This window comes from Aquila chrysaetos, chromosome 9 (genome assembly GCF_900496995.4).
Source record: "Aquila chrysaetos chrysaetos chromosome 9, bAquChr1.4, whole genome shotgun sequence".
NCBI lineage: Eukaryota > Metazoa > Chordata > Aves > Accipitriformes > Accipitridae > Aquila > Aquila chrysaetos.
Genome location: NC_044012.1, coordinates 21,053,496 through 21,078,732, shown reverse-complemented (window position 1 = coordinate 21,078,732; position 25,237 = coordinate 21,053,496). Strand labels below are relative to the sequence as shown.

Sequence of the window (25,237 nt, the reverse complement as noted above, 5' to 3'; positions counted from 1 at the left end):
AAGTGTGAAGCTTTCACAGCAGCATCTTTTGTCTTAGCTTCTTGCTGTTATTTATGTTTCTGTTCCACTTTGAAAATACTACCTAATGCATAATAACTGTCTTTTTAAAAATCAACTGCTTAGACTACAAGGCAACTGCCATTTCCTAGATAATAGGAAACAGTGCTGCTTTATTGTGTGGCTCTGTGCATTTTAATTTTATTACCATTATTAAAATAATAACTATTCTTTTTGATTTCATATAATCTTCTGGTGTATAATTTCTAGCTGCAAAAGAAAAAAATTGTTTCCAGGATTATGGGCTAATGTGAAAAACAATTTCACGGAAACAGTTGTATAGGGTATTTACAAGTTGAATTACAAATTGAATCACCGTAGTTCTAATCTGTAAGCCTGTTTTGCCAAAACTTGATTTCATAATTGCAGAAAAGCTGCAATGTGTGGGCATGACAGGCATGTAGTTTAGTGCAACAGTGAAAATAATTTTTTTCTTTTAGTGTTATGCTAGCCTTACATCAAAGCAGTACCTATGGTGATTTAGGCATGAGTGTGATTTTATATATATATATATATATATATAAAAATATATGTGGAGAGAGAGAGGGAGTTTCTCACTTTGCTACTGTAGATAATGTCTAAAAGGTGCTTTGGAACATGATGTACGGTCTGAGTTTGAGAGGTGTGGCTAGTAACTAAAAATTTGAATGCCTGAACTGTTAACTAAATAAAAGTGTAGGTCCCGTGGTAAACTTTCCTTAATCAAGGCCACCTTCTTAATGTTTAAAAACTAGAAATAGAAATAGAGAAGAACAGGGCAAGGAATGTAAATAAAATGTCAGATAACTAATCTAAATTGACTTGCAGCAATTAGTAGGGAAATAAAACTTCACAATTATGAGCTCATAACCTTTCTTTATAAATGCCTGCTTTGAATCCAGGAACACGATCACATTTCATTTGGAAAGGCAACAAAGGTTTTAAGTGTGATAAAGGATGAGATGGTGTGGTGCTATTCTTTCTGAAGAATCAGCTGTTTCATTCCACTTTCAAAAATTTATAGCTGTAAAGATAAGATACACTGAAGAAAAAAAAAAAAAAACCAACAAAAAAAGCCCTTGAAATTGTGTTAGAGGGTGAATGACTATTAAGTGCATTACTTCAATTGAACCAAATTGTTTAGCATGTTTATCTTGTCTGTAAACTGAGAAGATAAAGTTCCTTCCTTGACACAAATGTAGCCCTATCAGCAGCTAATGTGGCCAGTTAGGTCGAAGGAGAATCATTTCTCCGTTTTAGTATTTGTATGTGTCTTGTACAACTACTCAGTACTTTATCAATCTTGATAAAGGGTATGCCATAAAATGCAGGCCAGGAGCCTATTGAATGTGTATAGGGGTGCTCTAGCCAGCTCTAGTGGAGTTTGGTGTAGGCTATTTTATCAGTTACTGGATTGTTCACCCCAAAAAGCAGAAAATTTTGTGCACGGATTGTAGAAAGATCTGTGCATTTTCTGCCTGAACTTTGCTGTTTAATTTTGTGGGTAGAGATAATTTTCTTTCATATATGCCTAACAAACTGATAGACAAACGATGACTTTTCTGTTTAAAAAAAAACCAGGCCTGTGCTGATACCATGAGTCAAGTAGGCTTATTTGTTGATTGCATACCTTTCTGTTGTAATGTACTGTTTGCTGATGACGGCTCTGTTAACTCACCTGTAACCTTTCTGTTGAAAAACACTGTTAGCTGGTCTCCAAACTGAAGAAATGCAACTGTTTTTATTTACAGGAATGCCATTGGCTCAGGCTGTAGCAATTCTTCAGAAACACTGTCGCATTATCAAAAATGTCCAGGTTCTCTACAGTGAGCAGGTGAGTACTGCATGGTCTGTCTGGGTCATTCACCTCATTGTGTCCCAGAATTAAGGCATTAGGGGGTATATTACTACTGCGTCATGCTAACATGTGTGTTGTATGAACTGTGGAGCTACTTGAAATTGAATTACGCCAAATTAATTGCCACCACATCAGAGCTGTAGCTTCTATAATGGTTTCACGTCAAGTGTAATAATCCTCAGGACATTGCAGTGATTTAACAGGTATCAGTTTTGTATATGCAGTGGTGGGGTAGTATTGGTTTTCCCTTAAGAAGGGAAATGTTCTGTAATTAGTTGGATAACTTAATTCTGGTCTTCTTATGTTATCATTGTCAAGTATTTTTGAAGTACTGAATCGCTCATTACCTTCTGCTTTCATGTTTGGTTCAGAGGTGATGAACCCCCTAAGAAGGCTTCCACACTTTCTCTCTGGATCTGCAATTTTGTCTGCAGAAAGTGGATGCAATAATTTAAACCAGCTGTAGATGTTTTAATCATTCTTCATAACTAAGCATTAAGTTCCTAATATGTTTGACTTCCACCAAAAATGGGACTAGAAGTGAAACCTTTCTGCTAGATCAAGTAAAACGTGTTGTATACCCACCTTTACTTTGAAGGAAGTGGAAGGGAAGATGAGATAGGACAAAGGAGGATTGTGACTCTCCAAATGTGTATTGTGAAATGCACGTTAATCAGAAGATCATATTCATATGCTGTAGATGACAGATCTTTGCATCAGGAAAAAGGCAAAGTCTGCTAGAATGTCAGTTTGTATCAAAATACTGATTGAGGCCTCGTGTTTGCGGTGAATACTGAATGGCTAAGGAACAAGCTTGGCTCTGTCATTTACTGCTGGATACATTTTTAATGTAATTAAATGAATTATCCTTTTTTGTTTCGCATTGTGTAGATTTATGGGGTTTATGATGACTGAATTGCAAATCGAAAATCTAGCTCCTTGTACTTAAGGCATGGGAGCACCCATCTGGCAGTGAATGCATTCCTTGGTTTTTGTATGCTTTGGAGGTGTTAGTTTTTCTTACCACAGTGCATTCCGGAATTATTTCCAGGTTTGTTTGGATAAATTATGAGATTCCCATTCCTCCCAGGTTTGTAGAATCACAGAAGGATTAGTGGTGTAGTGCTAGAAAGCAAGGTATACCGCTGCTTGGCTTTTTACGCCTCTTGGAAAGCTACATTGTGCTTGACCATGTACACTGAATTTTTATCCTATCTGGAAGGTGGGGGAGGGCGTAGGGTTTTTCTCCCCAAACTGTAATAAATGTAAAGATGTTTTTAACATCTGCGTAGTGCAACAAAATAGTAGTTCTCAACTTTGTGGAATAGTTGTGCTGATGATATTTTTTCTGTATATTATTCCGATTCAGTGCTTCATACCGGTGCGTTTTTTTCCATATGCCACTCGGGGCCTGCAGTTGACTGTCTGGCTATATCCTTACCCTCATGCAGAACATCATGTACTTCATTGGCAGCTGAGCACAAAGACCTGCTGCTGCAGCTCTTGGAAGAGTCAAAGCTTTAAGTAAGCTTTGCCATGCACAATTTTTATCTAGCTAAGCTATACCTGAACAGCCTTCATGTCTTTCCTCTTTGCTTTCTAAAAGAATGCCTTTGAGCATAGTGATCAAATGTTATTTAAAGTTGTTGCATCTAAATTGCTGAATTTCTGATCCTGGAACTCCAGCAGCGAGTATTTCCTTTCAAAAATTTGTATGACAATTAAATGCAATTAGATCTGCCCACGGCTCTCTTTTCAATTTGACATAAATGGGATGCCCAAACTGTGCCAAAAAGCTTGATGAACCCTTTTTTGTGACTAAAGAATTTTAACTCCTTTTTGGTCAGTTTAAGTGGGGTACTTAATTGCCTTTGTGTGTTTTCCTAAGCCTCTTCCTCTGGATTTGTGTTGATGGGATTGTTCGGTGATTGCAGTTTTTCGTGCAGCTTTGTGTAGATTAGCAGTGTAACTGCACATCTGAGTTGCTTCTGTCAGGAAGGACTCTTCTGTTGCTTCCTGGCATCATCTTTCATTCTTGAGGTTCTATTTTGTGTATTAAGTCACAGGAACTAAATTTGTGCCCTTGAAACTTTTCTTCTATTAGAAAATACGCCAGCATAGAACAGAAGCTATTTGCTGTAATAATTATCAAGCTTTTCCTCAATTTTTTTCCCCACCCACTCAAAAGTACTTGTAATGCTCTCATTCATTTTGGAATAACCTTCTGAAAATTCTGCTTAGAAACCAGTGAAATGCAGGGTGTATCCCATATCAGAAGAACTTTGTTGGTATATTTAAATGCAACATGACAAGTTTTTTTGCTCTATCTGTAGCCTTTCTAAATCAGATTTATAAGGGATTTAAAAAAGAGCTTCAGGATCAACATTAGACCTTTTTATCTCAGGCTCAAGGCTATATGGCAGTGCTGCTTTAATTCTACATAGTATCATAAAAGTTTGCCAGCAATAGTGAAGTACTGATGCCATTGTGCAAGGCGCTGTGAAGATTTCATTGAGAAGACAGCTTAATACACCAGGTCACTGGTGTTCAAGAAAAATGAGCTTGAACTGAATCTGCTTCAGGAAAAGCTACTGGAGCGATCAAGGGGAATGGGAAATCTGCACCACAGGGGACTGAAAGCCCTGTGGTTTGTTTTGACCTAGTGATGTGAAGTCTACGATCTGATTACTTAAATATATGGTTTGGGAAGGGCTGGGAGATGCATGTGAAAATGCACAAAAAGTATCCAGGCTAGAAGACAGTGCTGATGTGAGAATAAAGAGGTGAGAAAATTTAGGATGAAAATTAGACTTCTGACAGTCAAAACACAGTCCTTCTCCCAGTAGAACAAAGGGGAGAGTAACAGTTTTTAAGGTACCTTATGCTTAATTCATAAAAGGGGCTGTATGGTGTGGCTGCCCACATTAGAAGCCTGTGTATGTCCCAGATGTCCCATCCCCATTCTGTCTTTTGCTAGATAACTGCTTGGTGCAGTTCTAGGGCATGAATATTGCTGCCTGCCTGTCATTCAGCTTTTTTTTCTCCTCTGAGGAGACAGTTGTCGAGGGTAGAGCTTTTTGAAGCAAATGTGCTTTAGATGGTACATGATCAAATAGCGGAATTAGGGCCAACTGACTGTATGCATGGATTGTACCGGTACAGGAGTGAGCAGCTTCCACAGTGTCGCAGCAGACTGAGATGGCATAGAGCCTATACAGACACCAGTGAAGCCAGTGGAATGTCTCCTATTGACTCCAGCAGACTGCAAATTAAGCCTTTAGTTGTTATGATTCACAGTAACTAAGGAAACCTAAATTCACAACATAAGAGTCTGAAGCTTTCCTTTTGAGGCCTGAAAAAGACTGTGACACTCTGATTTTTGAAGTGGAAAGCCCTCTCACCATCTTTTTGTCAAGTGTACACTTGGTTCTGATGTGGGACTTGGTGAGATGGGCTGTTATTATTGTGCGCCAAGAATGCAAGATTGTCCCTGCGTGATGTTTTTGATGCTAAACTAGGAAAGTTAATTTTCAAGGTGGTTGTGTCTGTCGTCCTGTCCCCTGTCCATCCCTGCACCTTCCCGCCCCCCCCCCCCCATTAAAGTAATGGACAACTACCCTTTTGGGAGTTCTTGCAGGATGCAGATCTTACACAGGCACTTCTATTTCTTTTCATAAGGAAACTGAAGTGTTTGAGAGGTTTGGCCAAATGTATTTTTGTTATGCTTATTTGTTGAACAAGTGGTGGTTTTCTGAGGCAGTTTTGTTTTTCCAAATTCCAACCAATTTGTACTTATACAACGATATGTATCTTAACAAAGAAGCCTTGAAATTAAAAGCCTAACAGCTTTTTTTTTTTACAGTCACCTCTTAGCCATGACCTCATCCTTAACCTGACTCAGGATGGAATCAAACTGCTGTTTGATGCTTTCAATCAGAGACTTAAGGTAATAAAACACCCTTCCTGCAAACAAAACAATGCAAACCAAAAGCCTAGGAGATATTGACACTTAACAGACTCTAAGTATGTGGTTCTTTCAGACATTTAATTTGCCTTATATACTGCTCTCTTGTGATAATGAACTGCATTTCTTCAGTTTGGGGGTTACATCTTTGTTTACAGGATTAAGATGCTTTAACATTGTACTAGGGATTGTAAGAGTGCCACAGGAGTATGATGGTCCAGTGTGGTCTCACTTGTCCATCTTGTCTCGAGTTGCAGCAGAAGCTGTGAAAGGCCATTACTAAAGCTAAGCCTAGGATTTGAAATCAGATCATCGGTTAATTAATGCAAACCAGACTGTTGTTTTCTGCCCAGGTTGTTCCTTTATCTGTGCTGCCATTTTATTTTTGAAAGTAAACTTACTTCCTCCTATTCTTAGTTTTCAGTTGAGTTAGGTTCACAGGTTACTTGTGTGGCTGGAGTGCATGGTCTCTCCCAGAAAGCCACATTCAGGCCTATTGCGAGCAGCTGACTCCTGCACTGACTTCCGTTTGTTCTGGATGAGTTTTTATTCTTGCAATTGAAGTCGTCAGACCAGCAATTCTACTTCTGTGCTTTTAGGTGACCCAGTGTTGATCTGCCTCTCTCTAGGATGCTTTGTGTAGTTAAGATGCAAAATAAAGGGCAAGCTGGTCGCTAACCTCCCCTTGCTAACCTTGTTCCCCTTACTTACGTCTCCAATAAAACCAGCAGCAAAACGTCACTCTCCAAAATGTCAGCCTAGGGCTTTATCCCCCAAATGACTGTAAGAGTGTAGCAGTGTGCCATCAGCTGAAACTTGAGCTCTTCATGTGCTTTAAATGTATACATAAAATTGTTGAATACCAACCCAAATTAGTAGCTGTTGGAAGTACTTATTTCTCTAGTAGTAACCTGTAACACCATGGTACTTTGTATTTTTCTTTTTCAAAATCTCTTTTATATTAACTATAAAAGTATACACTTTGAAGAGCAATTTTCAGTTCAAATTGAGCTCGGATGGGGGACAACTGGGCACTTTTTTGCCAGATTTCAGTTTGTAATTGCCTTATGGTAGTTTCTGTTCATGAAGTCGTTCTGTAATAATGGGATTTTTATTTTTGTCAAGATGTAGAACTTAATTATTCAGATTGCATATGTGAATTTACAATTTTTAAGAGAATATCTTGAAAAGTCTCTGTGTCAGATCTTTATCAGTGTAAGCTACACCTGCTGTACAAAATATTTCCAAAATATATTTAATTCTTAAGGAGACTGAACTCAAAACTGACATAATCACTTCAAGTGCATGGCTTGCTTACTGATGCTTTTTTGAATGTTGCAGTCTTGTAGTGTTTCTGAAGTGCTGTAACTAGTGTATGCCATGTCTCTTCATCTCCAGTTTTTGAGGGTTTGGCTGTCATTTCAACACCCAGTGTTCTAAGAGCTTTTCTTCTCATCTTTTTCCACAATGTGTTTTAAAATTAAAAAAAAAAAAAAAGAAATAGAAAAAACAAACTCTTTCGGTATGTGTTTCTAGGTTTGTTTAAAAAAAAATTAAAAATGATCTTTTCTGGTATGTTGTAGTTCAGTGGTCTAGTGATACCGTTTGTTTGTTTGAACTATGAAGAGTAAAGCTATGTAAATGCATGCAATGCTATGAAAACTTATACTTGTAAAAGTGTTCAGAAAGCTTTCTTTATAGAAGAAATTCTATGGGATCAGTTCAGAAGTGAGCAAGAGGGCTTGTTAAAGAGTAGTGTAGGTGTAGAGTAAGTAATGCCTAGTTTTAAGATGTTACGACTCTGTTTTCAGTGTTGCTCAGCAGCAGCAAAACTGGAAAAATCGGGATGCCTTTTTTTTTTCCTGCTTTGTGTGTTGTTTTTTTTAATACACACTTGCTATTAGATTTGGTTGTGAAAGAGATTGAAATACAGGCTACTAAAATGGAAAGTCTTGATAGATCCAAAGAAGCTGGTGCAGGAATAAAGCCAGAGCAATATTCCTAAAAAGTTTCCTCCCTTTTTTCAGGGAGGGGAGGGAGGCTTGTGCATAGTCTCTCTACTCACCTTCAGTAGCCAAAGCACTGCAGAAGATGTTACTAACATGAGCTAACATGAAAGAGTAGATCCAGGACCAGCTCCTGAAAACATTGCTATGAATTTTAGCAACAAGGGGTCTCACACATGCTCCCTCTGAGGTCGAAAAAGAGTCAGATTTCAGAGTGTTGGTCTGTTGTTATTGCTGGTTAGTACATACCTGAACGTTTTTATGAGTCTTACTCGGTAGTAATTATCAAAACACTGAGTGTGACAAACCATCAGGTTTTACTCATTTAAACCAACTGCCTTCTGGCTGTGTAGTAAACCCATCACTGAATAGTCTTTGGTCTTCTCAAGTTTTTGTTCTTCTGCACTCAGAAAGGATCACGTTAATCCTTTTGTCAGTGTAGCTTCTGCAGTTTAAAAAATAAATCCTTTTCTAGTGCTATGGCCTGTTGCAGTGTTTCTTCAATATGTGTCTTTCATGACTTCTATGAGATCTTTTGACTACCTTTAAATTTTGCTGAGTTGCGCTTGTTTCTTCCTCTGCTGTTAGTAAAAAGAAATGTTGACATGAATAGATCTGTCTGAACTGTGGGAAGAGGGCTGATGGCAAATCTGTGGCTGTTGGCTGCTGTCAGGGTGTTTCTCTCATGGGGGACCTCCATTTGTGCAAGGTGCTATTCCTCATGTACTGCTCCTTTTTGTTGTTCGACTCATCCTTTTGTCTTCCACCACCGCAGCATGTTTCAGCAGAACTTCAGGAGAGTGCCCAATGCTCTCTGGTAGTTGCTGCAAAACTAGATCTGTGGGGAGGGTGGTTTTCTCTGTTTTAAGAAACATTTTCTGGGGGAAAAGATGATGTGCAAGGTCACTAAAAAAATGTAAAATCATTCTTAGCTTTTCATAAAAGTAGCCTTTGTTTTTAACAAGCTGTGCAGTAAAGGAAACCTGGACATGTCAAACTGCATTTGAATTAAAATACTGGATAACAAAGTTTTTCCAAGAAGCATAATTCAAAGTATATTTATTAAGAAGAAAAATTTGTTTGCTGCTTTTATTAAGAAGAAAAATTTGTTTGCTGCTCTTTATGTTGGTTATGCCAGAATGTTCATTTGTTACTTGCTTTGTGCTGTACTTGTTGCTTATATCCTGAAATGTGTGGGCTTCCTGAGCAAACAAAGTGCTTCAGAGAACTCTTCCAACTTTTTATGAGTCAACAGCATACCATTAAATGTTGATTTTTTTTTTTTTTTTTTTTTAATTTTTTTTATAAGACAGTGGTTTAAGCTTTGCAAGTTGTTTTATTTAGGGTTATTTGCTGGGCATCTCCCAAAACCAAGACTTCCTTCTTAGCTGATGATATTTTTAGGCTTTAAAGCCACATTTGGTAGGAAGCTCCCTGGGGAATTCTGCTTTATTCCCTAACTGAAGAGTGAGGCCTTTCTAAATCTGCCAGTGATTTGCTGGAGGACTATACAAAGCATAACAAGTGCTTTACCTTTTCTTTACAGCAGTTATGATGTGTTCTACGTTTTTTCCTTTTCCTGCTGACACAGGAACACGTATGTAGGGTGGAAGAAGCTTGTGTTTGACAATGGTTGCTCGCCAAAAATGATCTGCTTAAAGCCCAGTCTAGCCTCAAGATCCAGTAACAGTCACATAAAAATCAATCTTAGATGCACGTTTGCAGTAATGTGTTTGGAACAAAGGATCCATACCTAATATTGTCCGCAGAGAGGGGAGCTCCTTGGAATATTCAATAAGGTCTAAAATATTTAATAAATATCAGAACTAGGTATTATGGCTTGTTCTGTTTCTTTGGTTCTGTTTCTTTGTGGCCTGCTCTTTTGATTATCTTCTGTAATGCTTGGAGAGATTGCTAGATGTCTTTTTATGTAGTATTGAAATGGAATACTACTATTTAGTCTTGCTGTGTTCATCTTTTACTTTAGAAGGAGTTGGAAAGTTAGAACAGTGCAGTCAGTGCTAGGACTTAACTACCCTGCACAGGCATTCTTCAGGGTAATAAAAGCAACCCAAGGAATGGCCTACTGTTTGACATTCATTAGAGGATTCCCTAATTAGCTAACCTTTGCTATTACTTTCCTTTGAACTTGCTGAGGAATAATCTTTGCAGAAATCAAGGTGCTGATATATTAGTGAAAAGATTACTTTCCGCAGGTCGGTGCTGATTTACACAGGATCTGGAGGTACTGTACTGAACCCATCGTTGTTGTTCAGGATTTGTTTCAGATGCGCAGCTGCCGAGTCAAGTTTTTGGAGTTTCATCTCTGTCAATGTGATTTATCCTAGCAGAGTTCTTAAGGAGGAGAGCGAGCAGCACTAGCTAGTCCTGCCTTTTGACAAGAATTTGCCTCTGTAATGATTTGCAAATGTGTGAAGTATGGTAATGTTTCTGTTTCCTGTGTTTCAGGTGATTGAAGTTTATGACTTGACTAAGGTGAAGTTAAAATATTGGTAAGTGATTTAAGACCTCCCATGATTGATTAGAGTGACTGCCTTCTCTTTTTTTTTTTTAATCCTGAATTAATTTTTTCACTCATTCTTGTTAAAAAACCAAAATAACTGTTAAAAAAGAATGTAGATAATTATCCTTTCTTGAGCATAGCACTTGGTGAAATTACCAGTTTACTCTTTCCTTCAGTCTTGAAGACTTCTTCCAATTTAAATGTGGTATTGCTATTAGTAAATGTTTGTAGCATCCGTTCAATATTCTTAAGACAGATTCATTTTGTTTTCTTTTTCAGTGGTGTCCATTTTAACTCTCAGGCAATTGCTCCAACTATAGAACAAATTGATCAGTCATTTGGAGCAACACAGCCAGGAGGTAAGTCTGTCTGAGAAGCACACCTAGATTGACAGACTTCTTTCCAGGAAGTCTTCCTTGTATGTCTGCCTAGAGAAATGTGTAGACACTTCTATTGTCAAATGATCTGAAATTGTGTTCCAGAATGGTTGTATTCTTATTGCTGGGATATCATATAAAATGTACTGTAAGTTCAGTTGTGACTTTAAGTGAAATAGTGAGGCAGAGAGTCATTGGCACAGAATGGTGTGTTCAGAGATCATTAATGATCTGTTTTGAACTGCCAGTACCAGAAAATTGTGAGCTTTGTTGTTGATGCTGTTGTTTTTACACATTTTTATGCATGGTCAGCTCCCAAATGTCCTTAGGGATTAAGTATACCATGAACGTACAGTCATTTGAGCTGATCTCTGTGCAGAGTCAGCCAGGACTGTTTGCTAAGGCTCTGTGCTCTAAGAATGTGGTTATATCCCTGCTAGGGCAGGATCAAGTCTGAGCCTGTGTATAACTGGCTTGCATCTCCCTGCGCCTCCTTCGTGTTACTGGGAGCACTGGGGAGGTGTGAAGCCAGCCAATGTGCAGCACGATCAGAACCAGGACAAGTTTAATTAACCTGGCTGAACCCACTCTGACTCTTGCACAGCTACTTGGCTGTTCACCACCTCTGTAGCAGGAAAAAGGCTATCTTTAAGCTCCTTGTTCACATATGAAAATGGAGAGTGTTATTTCAGGGGTTTGGTAAGTGATGAATATAAGCTAGTGGTGAAACTTTGAAGAGGATATTTAAAATTAAACTGCTCAGGAACTTTCAAGAAATGGAGCCACAAACTGGCATAACAAGAAAGATGATTAACTCCATATAGGCAAGATACCCATTTTAGAGCATCATTTTCTGTTTTTAGCTTAACCCAGTCCATTTGCAGTAGTCAGGCTGATCCCAAATAGGCTAGCGTTTTTTGTGATTGATGGCGATTGCATATCCAGTCTTTGTCCGTGTTTTCTGCAGACAATCTCTTGCACATTACGGAACAGGATTTATTAACTGTGGAGGGTCATGTGGCTAAAGAAACATCATTGCTTAAAAGCCTGCTGTAGTAGATGAATATCAGATTGAGATAAATGAATCTTGGAGGATTTCTAGCCATAATACTCCAAGGACCAGAACTGGCCTTTTTAAACTTCACTTTGGTCACAATCTTAACGTTTCCTCTTAGGCAGAAACTCTGAGATCTATAGTTAGATCTATTATGGAAATAATATGTACGAGAGACTATGTAGAATTTAGGAAGGGTGAAAGTGGTTCCATATCCTTGACAGTGTATAATATTTACTTGTTCTGTGACAGTGGTTTATTTGTAAATATTTAGAGGTAAAGTGCTTGGAAAATAGTGATATTATGAACCACAAAAATATATACTGAGCTGTAAGCATTGCTTATGATGGAAATAGCATGTTTTATTACTGCATAAAATTGTGTGCAAGCAGTTAAAAACATAGTTTGGCACCACATGTCCTCATGCTGATTTGCCAGATCTTGTGCGCCTGTCATACTCAATTAAGAAAACTTGCGCACTTGCTTCAGCTGATGATAGCTTTTCATAACATCTTTTCATCCAGTGACGTGTAGATATGAAAATGTATTTATTAAAATATTGGCCTCTTACCATTTCATTAGTGCATTTGCTTATTCAGTTTCCTCACTGGAAATTTGGTATCTTCCATTAGTAGCCTACTTAGCAGAAGTAAATGCTCTTTATTAAGCTGGCTGTCATAAACAGTTTGAACTGTATCGCGCAGTGCAAGTTTTTGATGATAATTTTTTTTCTTTGTATTTTCTGAAACAGAAAAGGCAAAAAACCAGAATAGTTTTCAGCATGTGGGAGGGATGATGACGGTGTTTTCATGTCCCACAAAAATTTGAGGTGGGGTGGGGAGAGAAAGGTGGGAAAAGAAACCTTCCTCTTAATGCGATCAAAGTACCAAATGCCAGTTTTCATGAATGAAAGTATGACATAACTATCCCTTTTCTTCTCTGTACCACTACTCCTCCAAAACCCCAATGCAAGCCCTTTAAGAGTATTTTGTTGTTTATTTGTGTTAACCACCACTAGAATTTAAAACAAAATGTTGTCTTTCACTTAAAACCAAGGTGGTTGCAGCAGAAGTTTCCAGCAACAGGATACAGTGATAGTTTCAAAACATATTTCAAAAGGTTAGCAACGGTTTTGTGTTGAAACCGACTTTCAGTGAGCAGTTTTGGTTATGCCAAATCAGTGGCTTTAAAAAAGAAGAGTTGTCAGGAATATTGCGACCATCTTAATTACTTTTTGGCTAATATTAGTTTGAAACATGGTATTATCTTTGTCATGGGGCTGATTGAAATATGACCACTTTGGAGGTCAATAGCTTCATCCAAGCCAAGATTGTATCCCACATTTCCATGATTCTCTGACCTGACCTCCTGCTGGGGAGCGCTTGCTCTTGCCAGTGGTTCTGTTGAAATCACATCCTGTTCCGAGTCCTTGTGGATGTGGCTGTTTGCCGAAGTGCCATTCAGCATGGATAAGGGCTGGGGAATTGAACTGAAGTCATAAGATAGAAGGAAAAAAACCATCCTTCCCTCCTGCCACAGTGACCTTGCAAGGATTGGGGGGGGGTCCTGTCTTCTAGCTCTGCAACTCTCGGAGACTTCAGAGATTGCCCAGTCTCCCCTGCAGTGCCAGAAGGGTCTCGTGCTTGATACCAGGAAGACTCGGCTTTTGGATCTGCCTCTGCTTTTATCAGGACTGTGTCTGTTGTGCTGGCTTGCTGGTGTCAGTGGCTTTGTCTTGTCCTGCTCTACAGAAACGTTTTCCAGCTGGTCACACTCTGCTGCTTTCCTGGAAGGCAGGCTCTTTCCCCTTCCTTCACCCAAAGTGCAGCAGCAAAGAAGCAGTCTTTTTGCTTCTATCAGCAATTTTGGATGAAAGTATTCTGCAGGGTACCTGTGTAGTAAATAAATTTAAAAAAATAATAATAAAGAAAAGTCTTACCTTGTTCAGTCACGTGGCTGTGACATATGGTCTTGAGGGATACATGAGAGAACTTCATAAGGATAAAAACATTCCTTGCCCTTTAAGCCTAAACATCAACAAACATTGCAGGGGATGGGAACTGATGTGATTTATATAATCAGATATCACACTTGGCATGACTAGGGGAAAAACACTTCTCCAGCTGGCTCTGGGCTTTGGAAAAGATGCATCATAATTTATCACATGAGAGAGATTTGTGTAATTTTCCTGCAGATCAAAACATTTCCCTCTCCCCACACGTTTTCCTTTGAGCGACAAGCAGGGAAAATGCTCTTAACCAGCACATTCTGCAGAAAAGGCAAATGATTACTTTTGAAAGCTTAATGCTTATTGCTCAACTATTATTTTTCTATCCTGGGTGGTCTGGCATTGTCCAGATACCTTGTGACATGTCTCTCAAGTTGAATGTTTGAAAGGCACTTTGGGGGGGATATTTATATGCATTTTTGCTCTATGCTATGTCATCTTAAATATAAAATTGTAAGAAAAAAGGGGAATATTGAACCAGTTTCCCTTGGTAAAGTGGAAGAAAGCAGCTTCTCTTGTTAGAGTGTTTCCTTGTTGTTTTTTGCCTCTGCTGTTTTCAAACTGTTTTGCAAATGAACCAATTTCTGTGTGGTACAAGAACACTGCATTCCCCCAGTGGCTACGAGGCACAGGTTGAAGTTTGGTAGCATCAATCCCAAAACTGTTCCGAAGCTCCCGGTCTCCTGGGATTGTTTTTAAGCTTTCCACAGTCTCACAAAACAGTATGTCTGGTTAGAGTAAGTACTGGCGTGACTTTTATTGCTGTTTATAGTTGATCCTGTGCAATTTATTGCAATAAATCAGGACATCTCGTGACGTGATGACAGCTGGAAGTCTGTGTGTGTTCTAATGTATTGCTGCTTTTTGTAAAAGCTGACCAATCGGCTGGTGTTTCTGGTGATAGTATTTTTAATTATCATCATAAATTGCCTAGGACCTGCATGTCTGAAGCATTTTCTTGTGCCATATTACTCGGGAATGCAGGCATCTGAACTGGGGCATGCAAGCGAGAGCTCCTCTTGGGAAGAGAGGTGGAAGTGGCAGGGAGGTACCTGTGAGCTCCCACTTGGGAACATGCTTCCTGGTGGTATGAAATATGGAATTTATCAGCATTCTGGGGCACATCTGTCTAAAAGACTTTCTGGTTGATATTGTACAGGTGTTTCACATAACAATGAACAGAATTGTTTTGTACTAATAGGTGGCTGTTTAAACTACTTTAGGGCTATTAAGGTATAATTGATTGTGTCATATTGTATAATTGTATCATTAGGGATAGGTTAGTGCCTACAGGCTTGCATAGGCAACTCTAATGAATGTAAGGTTTCTCTTGTTGGTATGTTTCTACTGCAACAAATTAAAAGCAAAACTATTATTGTCTAGTGTAATTGTGTTCCTCCTGCATCTTGAGATGTAGTAAATTCATTGAGGTGATGAAAGTGCTGTTAGATCTGAACTGGAGAATTCTTAGTTTATTTTGGTAACTCTGTTTTTACTTTCTTTTCCCTTTTAGTGTATAATTCAGCTGAGCAACTCTTTCACCTCAATTTCAGAGGACTGTCATTTTCTTTTCAGTTAGACTCCTGGACTGAAACTCCGAAGTACGAGGTCAGCAATCATTCTTAGTTAATGGATAGACTTTTTGCTGCTATGGTACTTGCAAAATATCACCTACAGCGTCTTGCCTGCAAGCAAAAGAAACCAGTAATTTGGAAGGAATTTAACTCCTAAGCTGTGCTCTTATTCATGCTATGATATCATGTCGAAGTTAAAAATTTTCTTCCTTTTAGCAGAAGGCATATGCTGAGAGGTTTTGCTTGCATCATGAACTGGGACTAGCAATTCTGTTGTTGAAAGGAGTCTTCTAAAAATACAAGCAGTGTCTATGCAAATACGTGAATATTAAGCAATCTACTGGAAGGCTGTTCTTTTATCAGATATTTTTGAATCTCATCAAAGTGATTATGCAACTAAACTAGGAGAGAGTTCATAAAATACATTTTCATTTTAAGTGTCCTTCATCTTAAGTGTCCTTCAGTATGAGTGCTTTTAGAAAGCCAAATGAATGAGCTTAATTTGTAATGCCTGTTTGCATATTCACCAAATGTTCCGATGAGTTACTGAATAATTGAACATATTATTGCGCTCTCTGAAGTCTTTGGAAATCACTGTCTATAGTGGAAACAAGATCAGGTCTTCCATGATTTCCATTTATACTAACAAAACTGTACATATAACCTGTTTTCTGTGAGGATGGAAACGCCTTCAGTTGTATTATCTAGGCTCATCAGTTAAAAAGAATGCATGCTGTGTGGTAAATAAGAAGGAGCATATAAGAGCCAAAGCGAAGTGGAAGAAAACAACCAACATGATTACACATGTTTTTATGTCACAGCCTAGTACTTTAGTAGTTGTGTTTTGACATGTGAAAGAACAGTGGGTAACCTTAGGGGAAGTTATTATTTAGCAGTAGTGAAGGTCAGTTGGGTTTCAGAAATACTGGAAGGTAAATAGAAACATAATAAGCCAAACAGAAGGAATGTCCCAACAAAGACTAGGTGCTTTTCATGCAAGAGTTCCCAGGGTATTTATGAATTAAATGGCTGAGCTGCTAAGAAAGTCAATTGTTACACCAAAGATTTGAAAAGATCATAGAATATCTCAAGTTGGAAGGGGCCCACAAGGATCACAGAGTCCAACTCCCTACTTCTTGAGGACTACCTAAAACTAAAAGATACTAAAATAAAACTGCTAGAATCAATTTTAGCCATTGCATCTGTGTGTCTTGTTTTGGTACCTGGTTCAGTTAATTAAGAAAACAATTAGGGATAGTTACAGAATGCTTGGTGCAAATATGCTTTGAGAGGGACATAGTGTCGTTCTTGGGGATGATACAGTTCTTCATAGCTGCCAGAACAGTGGAGAAAATAATTTTGCGTTCTCAAAGTCTTTCATCCAGTTTTTCAAATGAGGTTAGTAAAATGCTGTTTGCACAGAGTGAAAGGTGAAATTCTCCCCAGGATTTTAAACAGGTAGAAGTAGGATAGTTTAGAAAACAGAGTAGTATGAAACAGTCCACAGGGAAGATGACTATTTGTGGAGCCTTTTGGGGAGGAATGTTAGGAAAGACTGAAGAGTGCAATGAAATCTGAAGATGTCAAAATCTTTCAAGTTCAGAGGGGATCATATAGGAATGCTAAATTAGTTAGCAAAGCAGTGTAATCTCTGCTTATGGAAATGAAAAAACTCTGAAGAAAACTTTGGCTTTTTTATATAGCTGGTGACAAACTGCAGGTGAGGAGAACATGAAAACCTACTTGCACTGTTTCTGTTAAGAAATGAGGCATATGTGGCCCAGGCGCTTCCATGGCTCTGGAGGAGATTTCTCTGTTGCTAAGGCATAAGTATGTTTAAAAGTAATCTAAATTCTGACTACTTTATAAAGCTGTGTTTTGAGGTAATCATGTTCTCGGCAAATTCAGAAAGAGGATTGAAATCAGCGCATCTCTAGATTTGCGAAGTAGTGGAGGTTCCCTTCTAAATACCTACAGCAGTGAAAGTCATTGCTCTGGGTTAATTTATTTTTATTTTTTTTCTTTTCCCTAAGAGTAACTTTTTGTGTTTACCTTATGTGATGTCCTGCTAAAGTAGACCAGGATAATAGTTTGCATATTGTGCATCTTGTTTTTGTTGACTGCTTGTGACAAAGTTAGTTTCTTTTCTGTCCAGTGCCAGCAAAGTATGTTGGCAGTCTTCAAGAAGGTCCTGTCATCTTCAGAGTTGAAAGACATAGGCTCTTAACCGCACTAGAAGAATGAACCTGACTTCCTTAGCACGCTTTCTATTTGATGAGAACACTCAAAATCCCTATCAAAACAATATGTGTAAGAATGTGGTGATAAGGAGAGCGGAAAATCTATTTAATGAATGAGTCTGTTCATCAGATAAAGGCATTTTACAAACCAGCAAAAATGTTAAAAGGCTGAAATTAATGCAGTGGGTGAGAAAAAAGAAGTTCTACCTTTAAGATAGCCGATTTCTTAGAACCTAAATGCAGCGTATCAGTACAAGTACTTTACATTGCTAGTGCCAGTGATCAAACCAAGAAAATGTGAATTCTCAGTACATACCATGGCTAATTGTCAGACTAGTGCCATCTTTTGGTGGAGAAACATAGTGAGTGTTTCAACCCAGCTTTGGAATCCAGGAGTGGCATAATGTAAAAAACCACCATCTAGAAGGGCGTTTTATTGTAGTTTTTTCCCCCTTGTCTTTGGCTAGAGACTTATCCAAATTGGTAAGCTTATACTATATTTCTAATGTAATTTATAACTTTGGCCTGAAGTGTCTACTGTGTCATGTAACAAGAATGATGTTGTATATCCACAGCCTAACTTTGCCCATGGTCTAGCCTCTCTGCAAATTCCACATGGTGCGACTGTGAAACGTATGTACATCTACAACGGAAACAGTCTGCAGGATACGAAGTATGTACAGCTAGTCGTGCTGTTTTGATAATTTGGAATATACTTTTTCTTCCACATTTATTTAGGGTTTTGTGAATGCTAAATATAATATATTTTTTTAGTTCAGTTTGAGTCTTTTATGAATTTGGTAGTGTGCAGAATGCCTTTAGATACCAACCTCTTTCAATTTCCATAGGCGTTGTCCTCAGACCATATAATCAAATGTTGGTTTGATTTATGTTGCTATAAAAACAGCTTGGCTCAACTCTAGTAGGCTAATTCAATTGACCTGAAAATGAATTAATTAAGTAAAGGAGGAAATGTAGTGAATCCAGTAAGAGATGCAGTTAGGCTATTCTTAATCTAGATTTTGTTTGCATGCTAATGACCTCTCTCTAGACAAATCAAATTTGGGGTAGGCAGTCAGTAATTTTGTAGTGTATTGGTAGTACGTGTGTCATGGCAGGGTCCTACCAAGGGTCTTAAACTCTCTCACTATACAAAAACAATAAAATATGTATTTTCAGGCTTAAGCCATATGCATAATCTACCATATATTCAATATATTTGTAGTTACCTGACTGAACTTACTATTCTGAGAAAACTAATCTTCATGCCTTAATACTAATGGAATAGTTATATTTTAATATGGTTAATGTTTTCTATGGTATTGTATTCTGTCTTCTTTTAAGCAGTAATTTATTGTACAACATCTGATGTTTTGCTCTTTCTAAAAACATTGTTCCTGGGGTTCCTTACTCAAGGAAATACTGAAAGGACTTCTGTAAATTCTTCCTTTCAGCTTATAACTACCCAAACTGATAAGGTGGTAGTTTTTGCAGAGTCAGTTGTGTTTTAATGCCAGGAGAAGATTTAACACATCCTTGGATTACTGCTCAGAAGGGAGGGAACCTTGTTTATGCAGACATTGTCTCCTAATTAGAAAAAAGTGCACTTCAGAAAAATGTGTTGTCTGTGCCCATCTGTGACATGGTGGGGCTTTAGTGAAAGCACTAATTGTCGCATGGGGCTCTGTAATACGTGTGTGTGAGAGTTCAAAGCCTGTGTTTTAGCTCAAGTCATTCACGCAGAGGAGAAATACACATAAGAACAGTGAATTTTACAGAGCATATACAAACTAATACACAAAAAAGCAGCCATTCCATTGGAAATATCTTACTTGGGGCTGTTGTTATTTTCTCAAGTATTACTGTAATTGAATTAAAATAAGAACTTTCCCAGTAAAGAAGCACAATTGTTTGTGGTATACCTGCATAAGCTGATTTCATGTTCTGGGCTATGGAGTACCTTCCCAAGAGCAGTGAGAGCATCATGGAGAGGCTTTTCTGCTGCATTTGGGTGATATGCCTAAATCAAGGAGTAAGTATCTTTAAAAACTCTACAACTTCCATTTTCCCTGAGAGAAGTCTGAGATGACACCTCATAGGAGGTATCCAAAGGCTAGATACAGTTTCCATAATTCCTGGAGTCTTTGAAACTTGCTGTTTGTTTTATTAGTAGTAAAGGTTCTGCATTTGAGTGCTGCCTTGTTTCTCTTCCTTTTTCCCCAGACTTTCTGATCCTTCTGTTTAATATAACTTTCAGTCTTCAGTGTGAGTTAAATGCAGCTTTGTCAAAATTGACATGCTCTGTTCCAGTGAACTGGTACCAGCTTGTTAATGGAAAATTTGAAGATTGAGTGAATCCTATGCATGTTTTTGTGTGATTGGTTTCAGGGCTCCCTTGATGCCTCTCAGCTGTTTCCTTGGTAATGTGTATGCCGAGAACGTTGATGTTCTGAGAGATGGAACTGGACCCTCAGGTTTACGGCTTCGCCTACTCACTGCAGGTATTAGTGACACTCAGAACATTGAACTGGTTGCTTTCCTCCGGAAAAGAGGGGTAAACCTGTATCAATTAAGCATAGGTTATTTGTGATGCTTTTACAGGTGGTTTCAAAGTGTTCTCTATACCTTATTTTGAACTATTGGAAACAAAACCAAAAAAAACCCCTGTGAAGGTGAGTCTGCCTGCTGCTACATTTCCCTGGCCCTGGAGAGATTACAGAGGACTGTAGCCCCGTTCTTGGTAGTTCTGAGACCTTAGAGACTGTTTGCAGAAATGGGATTTGTCTCCAGGTGTATGTGTAGAATAAAACAGATGCAAGTACATCACTGAAAAAAACCCCCACAGGGAATCAAGAAACCTTTTATACACGTGCATTTTCTGAGATTCCAGTGAGCTGTATGATGTTGATATTTTTTTGATTAATTCCGGAAGGCTTTTAAAAATGCCAGCAAGAGACCACATCAATGCTGCAGCCTTAGACTGCGCTTTAAATTCAATTCATTTTCATTTGCTGTAGGAGACAGCAGTGAAAGTGACAGAGACTGATGAGTACCTTCTTGAGTGTGCTTTCAGAGATGGAGGGGCGGTGCTTAGAAATTAAGGAAGGATATAATGACTGCAAAGGAGCCTTATTCAGTCACGATAACTTGAGACTTGACAATGTTTTTAAGAAAAAATGCTGAGATGTTTTTAACAATTTTCATTAGCAGACTTTGCTTTTCACCTGTTCTGATTAGTAACTGTATGTATATTGAGAAAACACTTGGAATACATTCGCAATATGCAAAAGTTAAAAAGGAGAAAATTTAAGATGAAGAATAAAATATGAATAAAAATGGAGAAGATGTTTTCAAGTTAATTTGCTTCTCTCTTTACAGAGGAAGATAATGGAGAGCTGCCTAGGACAGGGAACATATATCCTTGTGTACTAGGGAAGGAGTTAGCTATAACAACATAATAATATAAATGATTTTGAGAAATTGGACACTTCTAAGGTAGAGTGTCGAATTTAGTTAAAAATATATATATGCAGCTTAAAGGAAATGTTGTCAATGAATAAAATAATTATTAAAATATCAGTAATTGTCAGACTAAAACTTGCGGAGTGGCAATCTGAACATGTGCTGTTCTTGTCTTGCTAAAGTTTGCAGAAACTCCTTTGTGGAACATATTATACACCTGTTCTAGCTCAAGTTTCTCTTCAAGTGTATTAATTTGAAGTAACTCTTGCTTAAGAAATCAAGGATGACTCAATTGGATTTTTCTGATTTATTTTATTGGGTAACTAGCTACATAAATAATGCATAGTGAGAAAAGCTAAGTGAGTATTTAGAGCACATCCTGTATTTTGCAGTAACTGCAAATGTTACATGCATACGTATACATGCATTCTCGTAAATGTAAGATGCTGCATTCCTGAAAGCAAATGGGGTCACAAACTGTAAGGTCTTTCCATTTCTTACCATCTGGTAATGTATGTCATTTGATGACAATTCATCTATGTAATGGCTATTCAATAAGATCAGTTTTTAACATTGTTCGCATAGGGACATACTTGCTATTGATTTAGTAAGCTATGGGAATCTTGAGTAAAGAATGTACGTTTTCTGATATAGTTAATATGGATGAGGAACTTCTTTATGGGCTTTACTTTTTTAGCTGGAGATACGTCTCTGGCTGCTAAAGTAGAATATTTTAGGGATAGAAATAATTCCTGGTACTTACTGCTAATAACCAGCTGATGAAATTGAGACTGGCTAGGAAAACAAGTCATGTTCATATGAATGGCAAGGAAGTGAAGATAGCGTTGCTGAAGTTGGAGGTTAATAAGATGGGGATCTCTGCAACAGTCAGAACATACATCACTTCGATAAGATATGTTTAAACTGTTGCAAAATAAATGGTTAAATTTAGTTTGGCACTGTTGTCTAAAGAATGCAGCTGTTTGGTTTCTGATAAATAGAGGAATGCTAAGCGTTTGGTGTTGATTTGCTGATGTATTCTCTGATCGGGAAGGATGAATTTTGAGTTGTTTTCCATTCCTCAGGTTGTGGCCCGGGTGTTTTAGCCGATGCCAAGATGCGGGTATTTGAGCGTTGTGTATACTTTGGTGATTCGTGCCAGGATGTGCTGAGCACCTTGGGGTCTCCGCACAAAGTCTTCTACAAGTCTGAAGATAAGGTGAGGGAATTCATTCAGGTCCAGGACTTTGTTCAGTGCTGTCTCAGTTTAATCACAGGGCCTGTGTTTTGCAAGGCCAGTGAAGTTAAACTGCCATGTAGCACAAATTAGGAGTGCTTCACCTGACATGTAATAGACCAGGATGAACCATTATATAATTTGGTTTTAAAAAGCTTTTTTAAGCTAAATCGATGCCAATCTGTTTAAATTTAAAAAAAAAAATTAAATAAAATTGCATCATTTAAACTTGTTTAAAAGTTGATAAAAACAGGAGCACTTCTGAATCCAAAGGAGCCTTAGCAAGTGTGTACTGCCTATTTTTTTAATTATATTTTACGTAAAATAACTTCAACACATACTTTGATCCTTTCCTAATGTTTTTACATAGCAGCATATGAGTAAACCTTTTACTTCAGATAACTAAAAACAGAAAAAAAATGGTGTGTCATTGTGCCACTGCAAGCAGCTGATGGTCCTGTCATGAAGCACGGTATCTTACATGTTTGAACAAGGGCTTCAAATGAGATTATGACAATTTGTTTGAATGTAGTGATGATGTTAATGGCATTCATCTTTGCAAGCGTTATTAAATACATCTGAAAAATGTGTTTCTTGCAGATGAAAATCCATTCACCCTCGCCCCATAAGCAGGTCCCATCAAAGTGCAATGACTACTTCTTCAATTATTTCACACTTGGAGTGGTAAGTGGGAAGCTTCCATAAACAAATTCCTGTAAATTTTTGGTTTGGTTACACAGCAATACTTTCAGAAGGCTAAAGGCTGTGGGAAATGAGAGCCTGCAAAACTCTTGATTGCTGCCTTAGGAATCTCTGGGTATGAAAAACAACACTGACTTTTCTCTAGCACTTGTGAATTCAATCAGTAATGTTTTATCATCTCCACCAGTGGATGGAGGGCTCTTTGCGCTTTTGCATTCTCTTAGGTTTTCTCCGTCTGCTATGCCTGATGCATAGATTATACTAGTTCTTGTTTCTGAAATCCACGCTCCTGTCCTGCACATCTGACATAGGTGTGCCATAACACCAATTGTGAAAGTTTGCCGAGCTGTGGGATGTAGTTCAACTTTCATGTCCCTCCTTACAGCTATTTTGCATTAGTCTACTGTAAATAATATGCAGGAAAAACAAGACCTCCTTTGAAAACTTGCCAACATTAGCAAGTGGAACTGCAGTTGTGATTGAGTGCTGGAGGAAATGTGTGTTTATTTGAATTTACAAATAGTCTCATTTTCAAATACTTCTTTTCATAGTTCCATTTGGTTCCAATGAGATAGATACATATCACTATATGCCTGTACTGTTGTAACTAATCTCAGGTTAATTTGGGGAAAGCCACCTTCCACTACCCAAGTTGCTTCATGTCTGTCTGTTTTTTCTTCAACAGGATATTCTCTTTGATGCAAACACTCACAAGGTGAAGAAATTTGTCCTGCATACAAATTATCCTGGTCATTACAACTTTAACATGTGAGTGTGAAGAGATGATCTCTTAAAGAGTATTTTAAAACACCTGAAAAGGAAATCTTATGTTCCCCTTATAGAATTCCAGTATTTTTTCCCAAGTGTCTTTGGAGTATCTGGTAATCTGTGGAGGTTTCAGCCATCATTATTAGAACATATTTTTTATTATTTTATTTTTACTTTTAAAGGCCTTTATATTGTCAAGTATGTCTTAAAACAGTAAATGAGGTAAGATAGTTCTAGCTATAATGTGCAAACTGTCTTGCTAGAGGTGAACTTCGTATTAGCAAGAGTGTCCATTTACTGGTAGGTAGGCTGCTGTTTTCCTCCTGACACTATTTCAGTTAGTGATTTTAAAAAAAAGAAAATTCTCTCATGCTTCTGAACATATTTCCAATACTTTTAAAATGTAAACTCTTTAGAGGAGGAATATGAGTTAAAGATGCGGTGAGTGGATGTCTGATTAAAACAGTTAGTGTTAGTGACAGAGAACTCTGTAGTACTGTTTCTAAGCTGAATGTTTCTCCATCCACTCTGTGTAACAGCAGAGTAATTTGTGCTGAAGGATCTTTTGTGTCCTCTAGAAAATTGTGTTAGGATATTCCCAGGCTGCCGTCTTTTCTGATCTAGAAAATAGAAATGAGAACTCTTCTTAATCTGTTAGCATTGAGACTCTCATTTTCATTTTATTATTCATGTGACTTTTCATTAAACTGGTTAAGAGCCCTAAGTTTGTGCTATGCAGTTTATGTTGGCTTTTCTGTTTTCTAATAGCTTTACGATTTGCACTTTCTAGTTACCATCGCTGTGAATTCAAGATTCCGCTAGTCATTAAGCGAGGTGAGTAGTTCATCTGTTGTCCTGCTTCAGGGGGCATGTACCACAAAATGCTCAAAGCGGAGGTGTGATCAGTTTTCATTTCTAAAGCATCCTTCATTATCAGAGGATGCTAACAGTGAAAGTCATTGAGACAGAGGAGAAATTTGGGGGGTTAGGTTTCTATTTAAGTGAAAAAGATACTTCAGGACATGTTAGCAGTTCTCTGATTTTATTTACACTACCTTGTTTACTTACTTGGATCATACAAATATTTAGCTGCAACATCACTAATTTTCTGTAATGCTGCCACTCTGCTAAAATCAATTACCTTGTACCTGGAGGTTCAAAATCAGTAACGCAGTGTTAGTCTGAGCTGGTCTGTCCAATCCACTGTTGAACTTCTTAACGCTGAGCTCACTCTAGAAAGCTTTATTCATGGTATTTAATATAAACTGGTTTAGCTGGGAATGAGAACAAACATCTGGAATATGTTGGCTCTATGTGCTATAGACAAAGTATGTGTGTTGTGTTCACTTGAAAATCTCTACTTGAAAAAAAAAATATATAATCAGTAGTGCTGATTCCACAAGATACTAAGATGTGTCCAGCTCTGT

At 37.9% G+C, this 25,237-nt stretch overlaps 1 protein-coding gene across 3 annotated transcripts in view; it reads left to right on the top strand.

The window, feature by feature from the left end:
* PHAF1 (phagosome assembly factor 1) overlaps window positions 1–25,237 on the top strand; it is a 36,583-nt gene that overhangs the window by 3,788 nt on the left and 7,558 nt on the right. For all 3 annotated transcript variants that reach the window (XR_003925012.2, XM_030025730.2, XM_030025731.2), the window contains 11 exons: window positions 1,788–1,870; window positions 5,757–5,840; window positions 10,334–10,377; window positions 10,668–10,747; window positions 15,341–15,435; window positions 18,217–18,314; window positions 20,030–20,142; window positions 22,189–22,322; window positions 22,941–23,024; window positions 23,728–23,810; window positions 24,601–24,644. Coding sequence is in view for 2 of the 3 variants with exons in the window: in XM_030025730.2 (XP_029881590.1) it covers window positions 1,788–1,870; window positions 5,757–5,840; window positions 10,334–10,377; window positions 10,668–10,747; window positions 15,341–15,435; window positions 18,217–18,314; window positions 20,030–20,142; window positions 22,189–22,322; window positions 22,941–23,024; window positions 23,728–23,810; window positions 24,601–24,644 (942 nt within the window). In the remaining variant the exon portion in view is untranslated. The remainder of the gene's footprint in view (window positions 1–1,787; window positions 1,871–5,756; window positions 5,841–10,333; window positions 10,378–10,667; window positions 10,748–15,340; window positions 15,436–18,216; window positions 18,315–20,029; window positions 20,143–22,188; window positions 22,323–22,940; window positions 23,025–23,727; window positions 23,811–24,600; window positions 24,645–25,237) is intronic.